This window comes from Castanea sativa, chromosome 9 (assembly GCF_040712315.1).
Source record: "Castanea sativa cultivar Marrone di Chiusa Pesio chromosome 9, ASM4071231v1".
Taxonomy (NCBI): Eukaryota; Viridiplantae; Streptophyta; class Magnoliopsida; order Fagales; family Fagaceae; genus Castanea; species Castanea sativa.
Window position 1 is genome coordinate 15642730 of NC_134021.1, and position 22689 is coordinate 15665418.

Genomic DNA, 22689 nt, shown 5'->3' on the forward strand with positions numbered 1-22689 from the left:
TATAGAATGACACTTCTTTTACTTCGTATGATACATCTCACACTTGTTCTTAATGAGTCTGTTCCCTAACCAATAAACACGAAGAAAAACAGCCTACCTCATTTTAGATTTGGACTGGATAGAAAGCCTAAATTCAAGCTGGAAGGTCCAAGGAGGCCCCAAATTTTGGGAATGTCCGAATATTTTGGTTTGCAAAACCAAAAAAAAAAAAAACTGTTGCTATTTATTGGGCTAATTTAGAGGTCAACATTCAACAAACCGAAATCCAAAGTCATTTCTAGAAAGAGAGACTACTTTATTGGATTTCGCTTAACCAGTATAAAAGACAAGGATAGCAAAATGAGCAAAGCATGGATTTTATTTCATTAATCATTTTGCAACAACCAAATAGCGTCAAGGAAATAACCACCTTAGCAGTATAAATTTTTTAATGACGTCTGCGAATAAATTGAAGTTTTATCCCATTTCTTAATAGCGTTTTATTAATGTGTGCCAAGATAGATTATTTTGAAAATTTTTTTATTGAGAAGAAAAAAAGTGATTAACTTAAAAAAAAAAATTTATTGAAAAATAAAAAAGTAATTAACTGTTTTGACATTTTTTATAAAACATTTTTTTTTTCAATTTTTCATGTTGAATTTTTTTTTTTCAAAAATAAATGATTAATATATACCCTAAAGATATATATTAACCGGACCATCTTCTATATAATTCGACTTCATAGACACCAACCGAGATCATAGGTATTTGCGTGTGTACATATATTGGAATGTTCCATGCAGACAAATAAAAAATACACTAAGTTCAACCAAAAAGTTTAGAATCAACTATTGAAAGAGTAATAACAAGCCAACCGTTGCATAAAAAAGAGGGCACCATGCATTATAGGAAGAAAAAAAAAAAAAGACAACATCCTGATACCATATATCACGCCCTTCCCATTCTAGCTAAGCTAGACTTCAGCATAAACTTAAAACTAAGATAGAATACAAAGCACAAACCAGAAATTTCACACCTACTAAACCTAAACCATTTCATTCTACAAAAACATAAAGAGACATCACACAAAGCCTAGCTAGCCAGAGTTCCAAAACTCGTTAGTAGCGATCAACGGCTCTAAGTCCTGAACTTGGACTCATCAATCTCGATGCCTTTGTCAGCAGCATGCTCTCCTCCACTCTTGTCCATGGTGCTGAGTCCGCCTTTGCGGCCCATCTCCTGGTATCCCTCATGTCCCATCTGATCTTTCCTAGCCTGTCCTCCTTTGCTGCCCAACTTTTGGTACCCCTCATGTCCCAACTGCTCCCTCCTTGTCTGCCCTCCACGGCTACGTCCTACATCGATCACCACCACCACCAACAATGCCAATTAGGACATCTTAAATTGAATCAACACTTAAAACTGCTTAATTATTCCAAAATTTTAAGCCGTTAACAATGATCTACGGTATTTAATCATTAATTATCTACATTGATCACCACTACCACCAACACTGAACCAACACTAAAAACTGTTTATTTCAAAAGTTTAAGCTATTAACAATGATCTACAGTATTTAATCATTAATTAATTGTTCTGATAAACTCCTAATAATATAGGAAAATAACTAATGCACGCAAGTTATTGCACACAAAGTTAAAAAATTTATACAAAGTCAAAAAATTTATTACACAACTTTGTGTACGTTGTGTAATAGGCTGAGTGATAAACACTGTAATTTGAGCATGTCTAAACTTATTTTTTAAATGTTAAATAATATATATTTTTTATTATTGAAATGATGTCCAAAATTCTTCAGCATAATTTATTTTTTTATTATTAAAATTTATGTCCAAAATTCTTCAGCACCTAATTAGTATTCCCTCATACTTATGTATAGTCACACACCGGATTTTATTATTAAAACTTTTTTTTTAATTGTGATTAATCACAAAAAAAAGTTTTAAACGTTTTAAGAGAAGTCATAATTTATTAGAACATGTGATATGAGTTGTTCTATTCTTTACAGAATTGATAATTAATCAAATCATATATATATATCTCTTTGAAGAAAAAGTCAACTTAAACTTTATATATGAGAATGAAAATTTTATCATTAAGAAAGGTAAAGTGGAGAATTATATATGAAAGAGGCCCTACTACTTGTAAGTGCACAATTGCACCTGGACCCAAAGAAGATTATGGGCTCAGGCCCAATGAGCCTTGAACAATAAAATTTGTAGAGTGTGGGCTTGAAACCTAGGTTAGAAGTACTGGGAGTTTGATAATAAACTTTTATAAATAAACACAAGTAAATAACGAACGATAAAGGCAAATGGATCTCCTCGGACTTGAGCCGATGACTACCTCTTTATTATTTCTACTTCTTCCTTAAAGATTACACTTTCTCAATTTCTTTCTTAGCTACCGCCCCCCTTTCTTTGGCCTTTACCCCCCTTTTATACTTCCTTCCCTGATACTTTTTGAACAGCCGACTGTAAGCTTTCCACCTCACCGTTCGTGGGTCACCTCCCCATAAATGCGGCCAGAGTAGAAAGGCAGCCTTTAATGCGGAGGTGGCAGCCTTTACTCTTGATATTTTCTTTAATACTGGTGCATCTAGAAGATTTAGGATGTCCCCTTTTATCCATTAGTCTTTCCAGAGTTGTGCCTTTGACCTTTATAACAAAATCTTGAATTCTCTTGGATCTGTCTGAGGTGAAACTCTCCCTCGGCCGTATCCTCGGACCCTCGGCGTATGGGCCAACTCATAGAGTTTAATCCTGGAGCAGGTCGGCCCCCCATGTTACAGCCCAAAGGCCCATATGCCCATTTGGGCCCTTTTACTCCCCACAATAGCCCCTAAAAACTCTATTTTTCATCATCCGAGGAGAAAAATAGGGTTTTGATCCAACGAACACTTCCTCCACACTTTCTGTAAATAACCAAACGTGTGAAAACCGTTCTGCGTTCCAGAGGGTGACACTTGGCGGTTTTATTTTCAAAAACGCGCGCATTTATTACTATAAGTTACACCTTGTCCCCCACGTTCAACGGTGAGATGGGCATCCAACGGTCCTCATTATTCCATGAAAATTTGGGCGGGATAAACATAATTTCGAGGCCGCTTTCCGCACACCGTGACGCTTCGGGAACCTGCGCCTTCATTTAATTCATCAAGGACTAATCCCATCAAAACATCAGTAAACATACTTTACCCGCAGAAAACCGTGGAACTCTGCACAACTTAAGATTCGTAAGTTTTTGATTCTCCCTTTCTTAACCTTTTCTCCTCGGATCTTGTCCTCGGCTATCCTTGTAGATATTTTCCCTTTTAGAGTTTAGTCTTTCGTCCCTCCCTGATGGAAAAATTTAAGTGTCTAGTTGATACTGCCGCTGGAATGGAAGGCTTCAGAGCCAAGTATCACATTCCCGGCGATGTAGGTTTAAAATATTGCCCGGCGGAAGCCGTGGCCGGCTCTAGAAAGGAGGGAGAGGTTATCATCCCAATGATAGCCTTCGTAGAGGGTGGGATGACCCTCCCAATGAAGCCTGTAACTAGGGAGTACCTTCGCAACCATCGGTTGTGTCCCGATCAGTGCCTCCCAAACGTTTTTAGAGTTTTGGGTAGCGTCGATGCTCTAAACGAGCAAATGGGTCTAAACCTCACCTGACACGATGTCGTCTTTCTGTACGAGTCCCACAAACTTTCCAAAGTAGGTTACTACATTAAATCCCGCTCCAGCGTCGTTAGGCTAATATCCCGTCTGCCCAAATCCAACAAAGGCATGAAGGATGACTACCTGATCGTCTCTAGGAACTGGCACGACGGCCTCCACTGCCCAGTTGAGTGGGGAGATCCAGGTGCGACACCTTAGGATTAACCTCCCCCCGCACAAATTCCTCTAACACTCACAAAAAAATGCGTATTCACCTGTATTCACGTTTATTTAGGTTTATTGTGTGTTGTGTGAATCTGACCATGTTCGTTTGCTTTGGTGCCTTTCTTTGCAGATAAGCAACACGTGCGCCCACGCTTAAGCCATTGCAACGTTGCAGATCTCAACCGAGTACTGCGCTCCGAGGTGTTTGTCAGCGAGGACCTACAACTTAGGGCTGCTCATCTGATTCTGGGGTACAATCCCATTTCTTCGGACTTCCAGGAGATAGAAAACGCCATAGTCGCGAGTGACCAAAGGCGAAAGAAGATAAACGTAGCCCGGCCCCACTTTTTGGACGACCACGATCTTCCTGACAGCCCTAACACCATACTGTATTTACAACCGATCGCTGCGGTCCCTCTAGCTACACACTCCCAGGCAACTGTTGTCCCAGAGGAGCAAGTGTCTTCTTCAAACACGCTAGACGAGGAGATAGAACGGTTCCAACTTGAAGACACCGAAAGACCTCGAGGGAACCAGTTCGTTGTACTCTTTGACGAGGAAGAAGAAGCCACTGAGGCCTCTGGAATTGCAGGATTAGTCGTTGCCCAACCAGAGGACGAATCCGAGGAGGATATGGACAGGATAAAGGGTCTCCTAACCAATAGAGCTGCGAAGGTTGTTGAGAGAAAGACGGGGGGGGGTCCCAAGCTCTTTCATCCTTGCCACCTCCCCCTCCTCCAGCTGAGCCAAAACTTCCAGCCGAGGATCCCAAAAAGAAAAGAAAGGGGGAGGCCGAGGGGACAAGCGACAAGGAACCAAAGAAACCGCGACAACAACCGCCAGCCATTCAGCAGCAGAGGCTGGATAAAGGCAAAGGCAGGGCCCGCTCAGTTGAAAGCGGGGAGATCAGGGACGAGGCCGAAGTGCGCCGAGCACCGGCTGCCTGGTCTCCTGACTTAAGGCTGGACGGCGCACCTATCTCCTGCCAGTCCAGTATCAGGGCGATTCAACAAGGCTATGCCCACCACTTGGCCGAAGTGTTGAAGTGCCCTCTTCTGCTGCCCAAGGACATGGAAACCTTGGAAAAAATGAGCCAACCACAACTATTCCTCTCTTTAAAAAGGGATTTAGCGCTGGTAAGTTTAACCCTTTTAGGAAGATTCCACTTTTAACAATATCAGATTATTCATAAGTGCCTTGCTATATCTGACTTCCTCGCACTTTACTGCAGTGCCATTCAAGAAGTCTTCGTAGCCGAGAAATTTATAGAAGACACTCGAAGAAGGCCGAATCGAGTTTGAAGTCGTCGAGACCGAGAAGTCCTTGGGCCCTTGCCGAAAATGAGAAGCTTACCTCGGAGGTGGTTGAGCTAAAGAAAGAGAAAAATGGGGCCGAGGCGAACCTAAAGACCATGAAGAACCAGGTAGAAGGGCAGCGCAAGCTTCTTCGTGAAAAAGATGACGAGCTCTCCCAAGCCCAAAAGGAGCGCTCGAATTTGGAGAAGGAACTTGCGCGAATGAAGGAGGAAGCCGGCGCATTCCATCGTTCTCTCTTGCCGCCAAGCGGTGCGAGTTACGAGGAAGGGGTAGCGGTCACCGAGGAGCAACTGACAGAAGCCTTTGCGGCTCTTGTGCCGGGAGTACGTCAAAAGGTCTCGGGGGAAGCTTCCGAACGTAGCAGAGTTCCTCTATCCTCGGATATGAGGAAGTCCGAGAATGTTCAGCCTTCCCCGGAGATACAGGAGATTGCAGAGGCTCCCCGCCGTTTACTCCTACCCCGAAACAACTCTTCCCCGCTCTTCCTCCCATGGTCCCAAAGCTAATTCCAGATCCTACGTAACCTTCGGGTTCCAATAAAGAAAAGGAAGGAGACGGGGATGCCGAGAAGGACCTCGAGCCGAATGTGGAGTCCAACGTCCCTCCAACAAAGGCAGCAGACAAAAGAAAGCAAGTGCGTCTCCCTTTGAGCGGAGTTGAGAAAGACCGAGGCCACCAGCACTTCTCAGCAAGACCCCCCTCCAAAAGCTTAGGACCTAGCTTAGGACTTCTCTTTTTCCATATTTGAATTAAATATGTAATGTATATTTGAATGATTAATGAAGAATAATTTCATTTAATTCTCACCTATGTTGCATCCATTTTACTTTATTCTTTTTGTATTTGTCATAAAGATTGCCATTAGTACATAGTCAAAAAGGGACAGAACAAACAAATCTAACTCCAAGTATTACACAATCATAACCTCCACGCAGTCATTCGCATGTTTTAGTATTAAAAACTTAACAGCAGATGACATGGTTGAGATATTTTAAACAATGCCTTGGTAAAAAAAAAAGACCTCATATAACGGTTAAACCCTTATAATGTGTGGTTTTGTTTTTAGTAGGATGTAAGATCCGAGGACCATTCCTTACATAAATTTGCTTAACACTTAAAGATATAGAACTTCAAGATCCGATCTAACAAACAGTAAGGCACTAATTTCCAAACGCAATAAGAAATTAACTTTAATCAAGTTTGCGGTCCGAGAACAAGACTTAACCAAGTTGCTGTTTGATTATTTAGATCAGTAACTTCAAATGTTAATTTTTCCAAAGTAGGAGGTCCGAGGACCCGGCATAACTAAGGTTCTGTTTAACAAATGACAAGACATCAATTTCCACAAGGTTTGTGGTCCGAGGACTACACTTAATCAAGTTTCTGTTTGATTATTAGGAATAGTAACTTCAAATGTTAATTTTCCCAAAGTAGGAGGTCCGAGGACCCGGCATAACTAAGGTTCTGTTTAACAAATGACAAGATATTAATTTCCACAAGGTTTGTGGTCCGAGGACAACACTTAACCAAGTTTCTGTTTGATTCTTAAGGATTGTAACTTCAAATGTTAATTTTTCCAAAGTAGGAGGTCCGAGGACCCGGCATAACTAAGGTTCTGTTTAACAAGTGACAAGATATCAATTTCCACAAGGTTTGTGGTCCGAGGACGACACTTAACCAAGTTTCTGTTTGATTCTTAAGGATTGTAACTTCAAATGTTAATTTTCCCAAAGTAGGAGGTCCGAGGACCCGGCATAACTAAGGTTCTGTTTAACAAGTGATAAGATATCAATTTCCACAAGGTTTGTGGTCCGAGGACGACACTTAACCAAGTTTCTGTTTGATTCTTAAGAATTGTAACTTCAAATGTTAATTTTCCCAAAGTAGGAGGTCCGAGGACCCGGCATAACTAAGGTTCTGTTTAACAAGTGACAAGATATCAATTTCCACAAGGTTTGTGGTCCGAGGACGACACTTAACCAAGTTTCTGTTTGATTCTTAAAAGTAGTAACTGCATGCGTCAGAGGTACTCATAACTTTGAAATGTTAACTGACAAAAACACATTTTATTAATAATAATACCTTCTAGGATTATTTACATTCCATGGGCGTGGTACAATTCTCTCATCTAGGTCAGCTAGCCAATATGACCCTATGCCTCATCGAAACAATGCGGATAGAGCCTTCCCGGGTCCTAGCTTACCCCAAGCCGGGTTCTTAGAGGTGCCCACAACTTTTCTTAGCACAAGATCACCAGTGCAAGTGGCCTTAGCTTCACGTGGGCATCATATCCTCGTTTTAGCTTCGTTGATAATAAGCCATTTGGACCATAGCGCCTCGCGCCGTTCCTCAAGTAAATCAAGACCTTTCTCCAGGAGTCCCTTGTTATTCTCTCGGGCTAAAAGAGCTCGTCTTTAAGGTAGGAAAACCAGATTCCGCAGGTATCACCGCCTCGACTCCATAAGTCATAGAGAATGGCGTTTCTCCAAGGGGACCTCGCGGTGTGGTCCTGATACGTCCACGGAACATAGGAGCTCTTTTACCCATCTACCTTTCGCATCGTCCAACCTCTTCTTGAGCCCGTTGACTATGACCTTGTTAATGGCATCGGCTTGTCCATTTCCCCGAGGATAGCCGGTGGAGTACCCATTTATGATACCCATGTCACCGCAATACTTCCTGAAAGCTTTGCTGTCAAATTGGACACCATTATCTGATATAAGTGTATGTGGTATTCCAAATCTAGTGACGATGTTCTTCCACACAAACTTCTTGGAATCAACATCTCTAATGTTTGCCAAGGGCTCCGCCTCGACCCATTTAGTAAAGTAATACGTTCCTACAAGCAGCCATCTTTTGTTACCTGCTGCCCTCGGAAATGGCCCCACTATGTCCAACCCCCACTGTTCGAAGGGCCAAGGACTGGAAAGGGGGTTAAGAACTCCTCCAGGTTGATGGATGTTAGGGGCGAACCTCTAGCATTGATCACATTTCCTGGCGTAGTCTTGAGCCTCCCTTTGCATATTGGGCCACCAATAACCCTGAGTCAGAGCTCTGTGGGCCAAGGACCTTCCCCCAGTGTGGCTGCCACAAATCTCTTCATGCAGTTCTTCCAAAAGTGCTTCCGTTGAGTCAGGGTGCACACACAGCAAGTACGGTCCTGAAAAGGATCGTTTATACAGTTTCTGATCCTCGGACAACCAGAAGCATGGCGCCTTTCGACGTATCTTATCTGCTTCCGATTTGTCCTCGGGAAGGATGTCACTCTTAAGAAAAGACACGACCGGGTCAATCCAACTAGGTCCAGGCCTTACTAGATGGATGCGAGCCACATTGATGGGGGTAAGAGTTGGCTTTAATAAATCCTCCACAAGGATAATCCTGGGCAAACCCTAAGCCGAAGATGTTGCCAATGTGGCTAAAGAGTCTGCATGGGTGTTTCCACTCCTAGGAATGTGAGCTAAGGCAAATGAGTCAAATTCAGCTTGCTGACGTTTGACCTGGGCCAAATATTCCTGCATTCTGGGGTCTCTAGCCTCCATGGTCCCCATGACTTGGCCGACCACTAACTGAGAGTCCGAGAACACATGGATTTTCCTTCCACCCATCCTACGTACCATCTGCATGCCTACCAAGACTGCTTCATACTCGGCCTCATTGTTAGTAGCCGAGAAAGCCAATCTTAAAGATTTTTCGAAGACAATTCCTTCAGGGGACATTAGAACAAGTCCAACACCAGACCCTCTCTGATTAGCAGCCCATCCACATACACTTTCCAAGCCGAGGGCACTGCGGCCGTGATCACTCTAACTGATTTTCCATCCATGTGTGCTTCTTTTAGAGTTTCTTCTAGCAATGGTTCAGTAAACTCTGCCACTAAGTCAGCGAGGACCTGACCCTTCACCGAGGTGCGAGGCTTGTATTTAACGTCAAAAGCTCCCAGGATGGTCCCCCACTTTGCTATCCTGCCTGAGTAGTCAGCACTACGTAGCACTGCCTTGAGGGGCAATTGGGTTAGGACAACCACGGTATGGGACTGGAAATAATGAGGAAGCTTTCGCGTGGCATGAACTACGGCCAAAAGTGCTTTCTCCAAGGGTAGATAGCGCACCTCGGCTTCGTTTAAAGATTTGCTAACATAGTATACCGGCCTTTGCACCCCGTCATCATTCCTTATAAGGACCAGGCTGACCGCATGGACAGCCACTGCCAGATAAGCAAATAAGACCTCGTCCGCCTCGGGACGAGACAAAATGGGCGGCCGAGAAAGATATTGCTTGAGTTGTTGGAAAGCTAACGCGCAGTCCTCGATCCATTGGAACCCTTTCCATTTGTTCAACAACTGAAAGAAAGGACGACATCGGTCAGCCGACCGAGATATAAATCTGTTCAAGGCGGCAATCATTCCGGTTAATTTCTGGACTTCTTTTGGGTTCCGAGGAGGCTGCAAGTCCCGAATAGCCTTAACCCGTGTCGGGTTTACCTCATGCCTCTACGAGTGATCATGTACCCCAAAAAATTTTCCAGACCCAACGCCGAAAGAGCATTTCGAGGTGTTAAGGCGCAGCTTATACTTTCTTAACACCTGAAAGGTGTCACTGTGTCTCTCACGTGCGAGGGTATTGTTTTGCTCTTCACCACCATATCATCCACATATACTTCAACGGTCTTCCCCTGCTGTCGTTCAAACATTCTAGTCATCATCCTCTCGGTAGGCAGCCCCAAGATTCTTCAAACCAAATGGCATGACCTTATAATGATAATTCCCCGTTGGAGTAATGAAAGCGCCTCTCTTGATCCTCCAATGCCAAGGGAATCCGGTGATACCCCGGAAGGCGTCCGTAAAACTCATCTGGGGATGTCCGACAAGAGTATCCACCAGCTGATCAATACGAGGCATTGGGAACGAATCCTTGGGGCAGCTTGTTCACTCGCAAAGTCCACACATACCCTCCATGTCCCATTCTTCTTTTTAACAACAACAAGATGGGCCAACCACTCGAGTAGAAAACTTCTTTGATAGCCCCAGCCCCTCTTAAGTTTAAGAACCTCTTCCTTCATTGCCTCGAATGTTCTCTAGAAGATCGCCGAGGTGGCCGCCTTCTCGAACAATAGCCGGGTTGACATTTAAATGATGACAAATGAAGCTCAGATCAACGCCTGGAGCTTCATAAGGATCCCACGCAAAAACATAAATATTGTCCTTCAAAAATTCTAACAATTCCATCTTTTCTTGGTGCGGCAAATGTATACCGACTTGAAAGAAACTCTCTGGGTCTCCCGCCTACCGGAAACTTTTCTAACTCCTCACAATGTGTCTCCTCTCCCGTCACCATTCCTGGATGAATCAGAGCTATTAATCGCTATAAGTCTTTGGTGAGTAAAGCCGAAGGCTCGCTTCCCCGTCCGATGCGCACTGCGTGCCGATATGCACCGCCCGGCCACCGATTGGCTGCCGAGGATTTCTCAACACATTCCCCGAGGGGAATTTAACTTTAACATGCAAGGTAGAGGAGACAAACCCAAGCGCGTGCGCCAAGGCCCGGCGAGGATGGCTGTATATGGGAGAGTACACGTCAACCACAATGAAATCCACCTCAACCGTTTCTGAGCCGGATTGAACGGGCAAACGGATCTGTCCCTTCGGCACAACGGCTCTCCCTTCAAAGCTTATAAGCGGCGAATCATAAGGAGTAAGATCTTCCAACTTCAACCTTAACCCCTTAAATAGATCGGGTACATGATATCTCGCACCGCCGCCCCGATCTATCATCACCCTCCTCACATCATAATTCCCTATCCTAAGCGTAACTACAAGTGGCATCGTCACGGGGCTGGATAGTCCCTACCTTATCCTCGTCTGAGAATCCCGAGACGGGCAAAGTGCCCTTCATCCTCTTCGGCTGCTGCCCACATCCTCGGCCCGAGAATGGGAAACCGCCATCACCCTAGCGGGACCTCGAGCCGGTCCTACTGTGCAGCAAAGATAACATTGATTGTTCCCAATGCCGGCCGAGACGAATTGTTCCTCTCGATTATTGGAGCCGGACCGGCTGCCCCGACTCGCAGGTTGACACAAGTGCTGCCGCTTTTCCTTCACCGACAAGCCGCTCCAAATGGTTCCAAAGGGTCCGACAGCTTCTCGAGCTGGCCCACATCCCGATGGTACCGACAAAAGAGGTTCGGATTCCTCTTCGCAGGGTCTCCCCGCCATCTTACCAAGCCATTTGAAGAAGGGTTCCTTACGAACTTTCTCCAACAACCGATGCACCGGTTCTCGGAACACGCTGCTCACGGCCCGAGGTGCCGCCGAGCCGGACCGCCCAACGTAATCTCTCCTCGGCCCGTTGTTGTGGTACCGTCCGACCTAAAATCCATTCTCTCGCGGGATAACCTTCTCCTTTCCCTTACCTTGCCGTTGGTCTTCCTCCACTCTCTTATACTCGTCAATACGGTCCATGAGGCGACGTACACTACGGACGGGCTTTTAGTCAAAGACTTTCTCGTGTCGTGATCGTAGGAAGGCCTACCTTAAAGGTATTAAGCGCCACCTCATCAAAGTCGCCATCTATTTCATTAAACATCTCCCAGTAACGGTCGGAGTATGCTTTCAACGTCTCCCCTTCCCTCATGGTCATGGATAACAGCGAGTCCAATGGCTGGGGTACTCTGCTACACGTAATGAACCGCGAAGCAAATGCTCGAGTAAGCTCCCCAAACGAACCTATAGACCCTGATTTAAGGCTGTTGAACCATCTCATAGCAACGGGTCCCAGGCTAGAGGGGAAAACTTTACACATCAGGGTCTCGTTGTGAAAGTGCACCGCCATCCTCTGGTTAAAGTGACTCACGTGCTCCACCGAATCAGTCCGGCCATTGTATATGGTAAAAGTGGGTTGAGTAAACCTCCTGGGAAGCCTTCCCTTCTCAATCCTCCGTGTAAACGGAGATTTGGAGAGTTGGTGCAATGCCCTACTCATAGCATCATTGCCTAAGCCCCTAGAACGAAGCTTCTTACGTCTGCGAGTTGGCTGGTCGTCCTCCTCACCGGAGGACGTTGCACTGGTGGGGGAGCGCGACCTTGAGCTGTAGCCACCTCCCCTATCCTCCTCCGAGGAAGAATTAGACGAGGACGGTGAAAACCTACGTTTAGAACGGCGCAACTTCCTCTTCAAACGATTGATTTCCCTCTGCATGGACTCAGAACCCTCCTCGTGGGTAGTGCTACCCCCCCCATGAGTATGGCTAGCCCCTAGGTATTTAGTGTGGACGCTTCCCTCACGATCCCTTCGACGTTCAAGACGCTCAAAATGATCCTCTGGTTGTGATCCCTGTGACTCTGCATGGTGAGCACCTAAGCCTGCCATAGTATCCCTACCTCTTCTAGACTAGATTTCCCACAGACGGCGCCAATTGTAAGTGCACAATTGCACCTGGACCCAAAGAAGATTATGGGCTCAGGCCCAATGAGCCTTGAACAATAAAATTTGTAGAGTGTGGGATTGAAACCTAGGTTAGAAGTACTGGGAGCTTGATAATAAACTTTTATAAATAAACACAAGTAAAAAACGAACGATAAAGGCAAATGGATCTCCTCGGACTCGAGCCGAGGACTACCTCTTTATTATTTCTACTTCTTCCTTAAAGATTACACTTTCTCAATTTCTTTCTTAGCTACCGCCCCCCTTTCTTTGGCCTTTACCCCCCTTTTATACTTCCTTCCCGGATACTTTTGAATGACTAGAAGTTTCCACCCACCGTTCGGTGTCACCTCCCCATAAATGCGGCCGTGAGGTAGGCGGCAGCCTTTAACGCGGATGTGGCAGCCTTTACTCTTGATATTTTCTTTAATACCTGCGTGCATCTGTAAGATCACATTGCCCCTTTTATCCATTAGTCTTTCCAGAGTTGTGCCTTTGACCTTTATAACAAAATCTTGAATTCTCTTGGATCTGTCCGAGGTGAAACTCTCCCTCGGCCGTATCCTCGGACCCTCGACGTATGGGCCAACTCATAGAGTTTAATCCTGGAGTAGGTCGGCCCCCCATGTTACAGCCCAAAGGCCCATATGCCCATTTGGGCCCTTTTACTCCCCACACTACTCATATATGATAGCATGATAAATTATCATGTATGACATGTAACTTGAAAAAGATAACCAAAACACAAATAGGGTTTACGTACCTTCAGCGAGGTGCTCCTGGGCTTCAAGGCTCTTCCCACCAGTTCCACCAGGAACAACTGTCTCTCCCTGCCTTGCCCTAGAGTCTAGTTCTGATCTTTCCTGTCCTGATGCCATTTCGTCCTTCTGGTACTGATCTACGACTCTCACAAACTATAATCAAAACTTAGTTATTCTTGCCAATTGCACTGATTAATGCTACGTATACTACAAATCAACAATGAAGATATCCGAAGTGTAGAGACTTGCTATATATATATATAGCTGAAAGTAAAGGTGGTGACTCACTTTAGTGGATAGACGTGGCAAAAGAATGGCAATGGAACGAGTTGAGTCAGTGAAAATAGTACCCATTTACAGCAATCAAAATGACACGAGTCCTTGGTTATGGTAGTTAAAACTTAAAAGTCTTCCACGTGTTCTTTGTGTGTCTCACATTCCTGCACAAGTTCCATGGATGTTGGAACTTGGAACCACAAACATGACGCAAGTGTGGATGGATTAGAAGCTCTGTATTGCACGGCCTGGAAATGCAATTAACTCATTGGCAACTAACTTGGATTAAGATCCCATGCAATTGCTACCCTCACTCTTTCATGTTATTTTTATTTTTATTTTCTTACTTTTACTCGATTTTTATACTCAATGTCTCGGCATTGACAGTGTTGCATTGCGTTGATTTGTAATAAAATAAAAATGCGTTGCTAAGAAAAGTTTTGATGGAAAATAAAAATATGATTAACTTTTAAAAAAAAACTTTCTCAATTTTTTTTATAAAAAATTTACTAAAGTAGTTGGTTAATGTACTCTTCTTCTTTTTTTTTTTTTGGTAAACTTCAATGTATTAACTCAAAAAGACAGACAAACTAAGGCATCTTCCTCACAAACAGCAGCCAAACTGGCTGGAAGAGTGCCTGGTACAAAACAGAAAGAACCTAAACAGTCTAGTGCGTACTTTGCTGTCACATGAGCAGTAGCATTTCCACTTCTATTAATCCAAAGAAAAAGACGAGGAAAAAGACTTAGCCAACTGACTGATGTTGAAGGCTTGAGTAGAGATAGCCCACACGGGGATGCCTGAAGAGTCTAAAATGGCATCAATGCTAATTTTTGAGTCGCTTTCCACAGAAATATGCCTCCAGTTTTCCCCATAAGCTAGGTTCAGAGCCCATAGGATTGCTTCAGTTTTAGCAAGAAGGGGGGAACAGAGAGGTATGATTTTTGTCCAAACCTTAATCACAGCCCCACGCTCATTTCTGGCAATTACTGCTAAGGTTGCATTTGATTGGGAGATGGCTGCATCGACGTTAAGCTTGATGGTGCCCACAGAGGGAGGCATCCACTTGACAATGGTCTTGCTTGAGTAAGGAATCTCGCAAGGAGATAAAAACCGAGAGCATTCCTTGAATTTAGCATTGATCCTTAAACAGGCTGCATTAATATCAGCAGAACCTTTGAGATAAAGAACATCATTTCGGGTATGCCAAATTTCTTCTAACGTGAGTGCCATATTAAGTGTAACTCTCCAAAGGTCCTGGGATTGGCAGAGGGCTGAAGGGGGGGTCTAGGATGACCTTTATAATATCACTGGTGCTAGAACATTGGACTACATCTAGTCTGAACCCCCAGCAAGCCGCAAACCAGATAGCTTTCGCTGCTTGGCATCTAGAGAACAAGTGAATGGCAGATTCTACCTCTTGGTTACATAGGACACAACACGGTTCTGAAATGTCCATGCGACACATGAGGTTTTCCCTTGTGGGAAAAGCATTGACAACTACTCTCCATAAGAACATTTTTAATCTTTCCGGGCCTCTGATTTTCCAAATTTTGGACCAATTCACATCATAAGGAGCCTGCACAGGAAGATTTAGCATCAGTTCTTTGTATGCGGATTTCACCAAGAAGCAACCTTTGGATTCCGGGATCCATATGAGCTTATCAGGTCTAGGCCTCGATGGTAAAGGGATGGATAGAATGGCATGTGCTGAACTGGGGCTAAAAATGTCGAGCACCAGTGATGTTTTCCAAGTGTGGAGCTCATGGTTGATAAGGTGGGCTACCTTCATGGGCGATTGTACCAAAGACTCCACCTTTGGTGATGGGATGAAGTTTTGAACCCAAGACACCCAAGGGTCCAGCCACATATCAACGGATTCGCCATCTCCAATACGGAAGCAAGCACCTTTCTTAACCACCGACCTTGCTTTCTCGATTGCTTTCCAAGTAGGGGAAGCATGCTTAGATGTGTCCGCCCGAAGCCAATCCTCTTTGACCTTGTATTTGGCTCTAAGGATCCTCATACATAGGCTATCCTTTTTGGATGCTATCATCCAGGCTAGCTTGGCCAGTAGAGCAGGATTGATACTTATCGCTTTTTTGAAGCCTGGGCCTCCCAACACTTCTAGGGCAGCAAAGATTGTCCCAGGCTCTCCAAGCTATAAATCTACCTTCCTGCTGATTGGGCTTCCACCAAAACCTTCTAGCTAGTCAGTCTAACTTGTCACAAACTTTATTGGAATATTGAAAGTGGACATGGTGTAGATAAGGATGGATTGTGCCACCAAGTTTAGCTCCAATATACTCCTTGAGACATATATTAATGGGACCCAAAAAAGTCCTTGCTTAATGTTTGAAAGTCAAGTATACTATGTAAATATTTTTCCGAAAAAAAAAAACTATGTAAATTTTATTTTATTAATTTTTTTATTAAAAATTTGATTCATCGATCCCTATTATTTTAGAGTTACATTCGTTAGTTTTAGGAAAACTATTATGGATTAGGATTTAGAAAGTTTCATGATTTTAGAAAGTTTTAGGAATACACTTAGTGACCGTTAATTGGGAATAGATTATCTAGTTTTTATTGAAAACTTTTTACTGAAAATATACTAAAGTATACTTGTATTTTGAATTTTTTTAAAAATGTGAGAAAATGTAGAAAAAAAAATTCTAAAAATTTGTACATAAAAACTAAAAACTAAAAATTAAAAACTAAAAGTTGAATTTATAAGTTAATGCCTGTTAAGGCTCATTTTTGAGAAGCCTAGCAGTAAGAAGAAGCCCAACAATATGGGCAAAAAGAGAGTTAGTGGATTGATAAGAAAGAACCATTAATGGCAGGAATAATGGATCACAAACCCATAAAAAGAATAAATGGGTCTTAAGAAAGGCAAATGGGCCCAGAGGAGCCCAAATAAGGAAATAGTAAACTCATGGGCATTATGTAACGAAGAAAAGAAAGAATGGGTCATGGCAAACCCGATGTAATGAAGTAAGAAAGAAATGGGTTGATGGAAAGCCCATGAGCCCCAAGGATGAAAGATAAAGTAATTGGGCAAAGGAAGCCCAAAAGAGTTAGCAAAGTGCCCATGGGAATGCAGAATTAGGAAATGGGCCGAGAATGCCTAAGGAAAGCAAATGAGCAAAAGATGCCCAAGGAGAAAGAAATGGGACAAAAGAGCCCATAAGCAATGTAATGGATTGAGAAAGTCCAAAGTAACATGAATGACCATATGGAGTTATTGAAAGAAGGCTGGGCAGCAGGCCCAAAGAGGCCTAGCAAACACGGGCCTAATAACACCGTGGCAAGAACAACAGAATGGTGTGGCAGGAATGGCAACGAGACTACGGGTGGAGCAAGGAATAGACTAAAAGGAGAAAAACCAAGCAAGGCCCAGCCCTTGGAAAGAAACAAACCAATAAAGAATGAAAGACCAGAAGACGGTTCATGCCATAAGAGGTCAAGGGCAGGCGGTAAAACGCACAAACAAGCCTCAGACCACGACAAACGCATGAGCAACAAACAGATTTTGGACATACACGGGAAGTGGAGCACACGCAAGACCCAGGCCATACCATCCTGTACACAACCAATACAGGAGTGGTGGGTTATGGATCAGAGGTAAGAGAGGTATGGTCTAGCGGTAAGGAGAAGGGGAAGCTTATTCTGGGGTTCCTACTCAAGCTCTTTTGGGAAAAATGTCCTGTTGGGATGACATATTACCTAAAAGAGGAAGGATGAGCTGGAACTACTAAGTACATACCATAAGGGATAGGAAGGGAGAACACTTACACCGTGGCAGATGAGAAGGCCCACAATGAGCAAACAAACAAAATAACCTTTTTTGTCTGGTAATTGGGAGTGGCACAGCCAGCATAGGTAAGTGGTGGTGGCTGGGGCACTGACAGACCAGTGGTGGTCGGCAAGGACCGGACCAGACAAAGGTTGTTAAGGGGTAAAATGGTAAAGAAACAGTCACATCAGACAGTATATAAAGAGCCTTTTCCATGCATAGTAGGGGAGAGAGGCAACTGTGGCATTCACCACAAGAGTGATCACCATCACGCAGCACAAGAAAACAAAAGGAAGAATTGAAATGGTAAAATAGGGGAAAGAAAGAGAGAGTAAAAAAAAGAAGCAAGAGGGATTAGAATGACAGGCATGCACTAATGAGTTTTCTCCTTCTCTCCCTCTTAAAGTCTACCCTCTGCTAAGACATACTTTCGGACACAAGCCATTCAGGTCCGCTCCTTCAAAGTATGTAATTTCTGCGGCAGGATGCTTCTACGAGGTTACCCACATTGAGGAAATGGTTCCCTTATTGGCCACAGCCCCGTAACTAAATTAAATATGGCAAATTAGTCATATTCTTCTTTGACTTTACTGATTATTAATGTATTTTCTCCTCCAACTTTTATTATTACTCTTACAACTTTTTCTTTTTTTTTAGTGAAAGACTGTTTACTTAGTTCGTCTAACAATAGCGTATCTCGCTTATCATTGTTTTGTTGTACCCATTCTGCCACAACCTTTTTTTGCGGCAGTTTCGCCTGCCGTGGGCATGTGACAATAGTTTCGGCAAACGGAGGCATAGTTTGTGCGCAAGCCGAACCAAAGTGAGTTGCAATTGGACCGGTCCCGACCCTCTTATCCAGAATACTTTGGCCCAATGCAGTAGGAGACAGTTCAGCCCAAAATCACAAAAAAGGCCCACCACAATGCCAAACAATCCCTAATACAGATCATTAAATTTGTTAATTTATCAGGCGAAATCTTTCATCTAAGTACTTCATTGTACTCTGCCTATTTTTTACCATTGGCATCTCTTGGAAATCTTGCAAAGGTATCTCCCTCTTGAGTTACATAGGCTTCACTTGATTATTTTGTTAACATACTGAACTTAAGTAAATAATATTCTTTTGCAGTCAATTCTTTTTCTTTCATTATTTTTTGGTAACACATTGTAGCTATTGTAGATGTAGAAGTGCACCATAAGTATGTGTTAAGTGATTAGACTTATATACTGATTTACTTGAGATTGAAACTTAAACAGGTTGTGTAGCAGGAGGAGAAATTATATGCCTAGTATATTTCAAATTACTCCTAAGACTAACCAATTTAATTGGGTAATATAGTATTACTAAAACTAAGGAATGTAACTCTAAAATATTAGGGATCAATCTATCAAATTTTCAAATAAAAAAAAAAGAAAACATGAATTTTTAAAAAAAAAATTTACATAAACTTTACTTTCAAGATATCAAGTTTATTTTTATTTTACTAAGAAAACAACACAACGCTAACTCCCACCGCATGTGCTCCCTCCAAAACCACCGCCAACTCCTCTCTCCGTGCCATGTCACTGGCACACCACAAAGACAAAGTGCACGTCACCGTCGCCGGAGCTCCGGTGGAAGAAAATTTGCTCCAGTACTTCGGTGGAAGAAAATATGCTCCGGTGGAGGAAAATATATTGCCGAGACATGTGCCGTTGGTAATGGATGGGAACCAATTCTAGAATTGGTTTCGCCCTTTTTTGTTTTTGGTGTTTTTTTTGTTTGTGATTGAAAGGGTTCTGTTTAGTAATGATGCAGGTGGAAGTTAAGTTTTTAATGTAATTTTTTGAAAGAGGATTGAGAGAAAAAATGGGAGCTTTTTGAGGTGAGCATTTGAGAAAATATATTACTTCCTTCAATTGCTACCTCTTTTAGAGAAATTAAGAATTAGTATAGTTTTATGATAAAGATTTAGGGTTTGTTTGTTATACAATCTCAAACTCACATTTTTACATTTTAAACAACTTTACACACTTTTTCAAACACTTTTTCACCCCACAAATTTTAAAAAATTACAAAAATCTCATCTCAAACTACTCTACCAAACACCCCTATTAGTTGTTTATTTTTTATTTTTTTGGTTTTTAAGAATATAAGGTGTTTATGGTGGTACTTTCAATGACTTCTTAGCACGTCTTTTTTTTTTTTTTTTGGGTATTATATGGTTTCTTTCTTTGTCATGAAATAGACATTCTTAATTTCTGTAGCTTTGGTTTGCATTTGTAAGATGCTTGATTTATATTGAAGGGTATCGAATTGAATATTTGGTTATGTGAGACTTGCAGAAATTGATTGGCATGGATTGGGGAGTGAGTGAATGATTACAAAGGACTATTGGCAAAGACTTTAGGTCCCATTTTTTCCAATAAATTTTTCTTTGCTCACCCTAACCCTCACTAGAATTTTCTAATAAGGGACAGTAGCTATACTATCTATAGTCAAAATCTTTTGGATTGTCTTAATAGCTTATCAATTCAGTTTATATAAGGGACAGTAGCTATACTATAAATAGTCAGAAGCTTAAGGAAAAAAAGTCAATACTCAGATTCACCAGATCTCTCATCTCAGGAAACAAGGTTGTTGCTTTGTTATACACTTCCTCAAAGGCAAAGTTAGCATCAACCATTGAAAGTAATAAGCCAACCATTGCCAACAAAAAAGGGAATCATGCATCAAGCCCTTCCCATTTCAAGCAACCTAGACTTCATAGAAACTTAAAGAGTACTGGTTTATGATTATCCATCAGAAACACACATACACTGATGGAACACAAGCACAAACCAGAAAAGCAACAGATTATTCTTACACAACTACCAAACCTAAACCAGTTTATTCTACAAAAAGCAGAAGAGAGACGTCACAAGCCTAGCTAGCCAGAGTTCCAGAACTATTTAGTAGTCATACTCAACGGTTCTTAGTCTTGAACTTGGACTCATCAATCTCAATCCCTTCCTCTGCTGCACGCTCTCCTCCAGACTTGTCCATGGTGCTCAATCCGCCTTTGCGACCCATCTCCTGATACCCTTCATGTCCAAGCTGCTGTTTCCTAGTCTGTCCTCCTTTGGATCCAATCTCTTGGTAACCCTCATGTCCCAGCTGCTCTCTCCTAGTCTGTCCTCCTCTGCTGCCTAACTGCTGGTACCCTTCATGTCCAAGCTGCTCCTTTCTAGTCTGCCCTCCACGGCTACGTCCTTTTCATCACCACCAACAATGCCAAATTAGCACAATATGATCATGCTCACAAGTTTAGGTTTATGCTATAACTTAGTTTCTTAGTGCTTATTTGCTGCTAATTTTATTTGTTAAGAAAAAATGCTTTCAGCTTATTTTGATTAAGCAGACGAACTAACCAATTTGTTTTTAGTTGGCTGGAGTCCTTGTCCCACAAACATAATAATAAATCTTAGATGAGTATTGTTAATGTCACATATTTCTTTACCTTTTTCAATTCTATTTAAAGTATTCACTTTTCACATAGAAAATTTATAGTACCCTAAAAGCAAAAAAAACAAACAGGTTTTACCTTCAGCTAGGTGCTCCTGGGCTTCAAGGCTCTTTCCACCAGTTCCACCAGGAATAACAGTCTCTCCTTGCCTTGCCCTGAAGTCAAGTTCTGATCTTTCCTGTCCTGATGCCATTTCTTTTTCTTAAGACTCTACCCTCACACCACAAACTGCTATAATCAAAGCTTAGTTGCCAATATTGCACTGATTGTTGCTAGCTATTATACGAACAAGTACAATGAAGATCCAAGTAAACACACTACTCCTTTATATAGAGAATCCAATTGTGAAGCTGAGAAAGGAGGGGTAGAAGACACGTAAGGGGGTAGACGCGTCAAAACAGTAGCAGAGGAACTATAGGTGAATGACAAGTAGCAACCTGAGTCGGTGAAAACAGTATCTATTTACAGCAATCAAATTGACACGAGTCCTATCCTAGCTTTGTTCCCAGCCATTCGGTTGGCTATGCCTATGCTAGTTTTACTGTCTTCCACGTGTCCTTTGTGGTCTCCCATTCGATCATTCCTTATGCCGCTAACAACCTACACATCAGTCCCATGGAACTTCATACATGCTTGCTTCGGCAGAAATGTGACAAATTGCAAGTTATATGAGAGAAAGAAAAACAAATACAACAAGCCTAACGGTTCATAAAACACATATTTTCTTCTTCTTCTTCTTCTTATTCTAAATAAAAAATACAATATAATTTTAATGTTAGTTTTATGAGGATTATTTTTTATTCTCAAATCAAAATACTGATCGATTTTTTTTATGTAAACGGGTTTGAATTCTAATTTTTTTTTTATTCGAGAATAAGAGATTTTATCAATTAAATTAATTAGAATCTACTCACACATTTTCCAAATTAGTTGCATAGAATTTCTCTAGCTAAGAAAAAACTATTTAAGACTTTATGCTCTATAAGCTCTATTTTAAAAGAATCTATTTAACTGTTCGTATTAATTATTAAATACCATAATTTCGATTTTTGAAGATATATCAAGTAATACATAAAATTTTAAATGATATGATAATATTAATAGGTACACTATTATTTATAAAAGCCTAATAAAATTTGTCACACTTAAAATGGAGAGGGATTGTTTCCATGGGCGGAGCTGTTATTGGACTAGGGGGGGCAATGGCCCCCCCTAATTTTTTTTATAAAAATATTATTATACTAATAGGTACTAAGTTTAACAATTTTGTTCAATAAAATTACACTTTGCCCCCCTTAATAATGCCATTAATTCTTTTGAGAGTAATCTTATAGCCAAAAACGTTTTTACAATGTTTATACAAACTATTAAGGTAGCAAATTCTTATTAGTTCGTACACTTGCATAACTTTTTATATATCAATAACCACTTATCACATTAGTAATTTGTAAAAATTTTGTAGTTTTAGCATTTTTCACCTTTTAAAGGACATAAAAAATTAATAGATTAAATCTAAAACAAAATATAAAAACTCAAAAAAATTAGCTCAACAACAAAAATTACCAATATAATAAAACTAAAAAAATTAAGTCCAATCAATATATTTTACCCAGAACAAACTACTTGGCCATTTAAAAAAATTTTAACAAAAATCCTTAGTAGTAAAAAAATAGGCTGAGTCGAGTCACCATGTCATAGCAATGAAAGCCGCTAACTCCAAGTACTGGCTTCGTCCCTGATTGTTTCTCCCTTTTGTTTTTGTTT

The 22689-nt window shown here is 41.9% G+C and overlaps 2 protein-coding genes across 3 annotated transcripts; both read right to left on the reverse strand.

Moving 5' to 3' along the window:
• Nucleotides 1-917: 917 nt before the first annotated feature.
• LOC142611362 (em protein H5) lies at nt 918-13478 on the reverse strand. Of its 2 annotated transcripts, XM_075783472.1 has the most exons (3): nt 13364-13478; nt 4224-4230; nt 918-1267 (listed from the first exon to the last, which is right to left on the reverse strand). In XM_075783472.1, the coding sequence occupies exons 1-3, from the start codon at nt 13476-13478 to the stop codon at nt 1117-1119; spliced, it is 273 nt and encodes a 90-aa protein (XP_075639587.1). In that variant the 3' UTR covers nt 918-1116. The 2 variants fall into 2 exon arrangements, with proteins under 2 accessions (XP_075639587.1, XP_075639586.1); XM_075783471.1 differs by lacking the exon at nt 4224-4230 and having other exon boundaries at nt 918-1334.
• A 6569-nt stretch (nt 13479-20047) lies between these two features.
• Nucleotides 20048-21224, reverse strand: LOC142609988 (late embryogenesis abundant protein B19.3-like). Its single transcript, XM_075781709.1, has 2 exons — nt 21004-21224; nt 20048-20671 (listed from the first exon to the last, which is right to left on the reverse strand). Exons 1-2 carry the CDS (start codon nt 21116-21118, stop codon nt 20385-20387), a joined length of 402 nt encoding a protein of 133 aa, XP_075637824.1. The 5' UTR covers nt 21119-21224; the 3' UTR covers nt 20048-20384.
• Between the last annotated feature and the right edge of the window lie 1465 nt (nt 21225-22689).

What these genes read in the sequence shown, in the direction of transcription:
- LOC142611362 (XM_075783471.1), bottom strand. Translation starts at nt 13,478, where the DNA reads ATGGCATCAGGACAGGAAAGATCAGAACTAGACTCTAGGGCAAGGCAG. An exon ending in CCAGGAGCACCTCGCTGAAG is followed by an intron (nt 1,335 to 13,363) that starts GTACGTAAACCC and finishes TGATCGATGTAG; the next exon opens with GACGTAGCCGTGGAGGGCAG.
- LOC142609988 (XM_075781709.1), bottom strand. Translation starts at nt 21,118, where the DNA reads ATGGCATCAGGACAGGAAAGATCAGAACTTGACTTCAGGGCAAGGCAA. An exon ending in CCAGGAGCACCTAGCTGAAG is followed by an intron (nt 20,672 to 21,003) that starts GTAAAACCTGTT and finishes GGTGATGAAAAG; the next exon opens with GACGTAGCCGTGGAGGGCAG.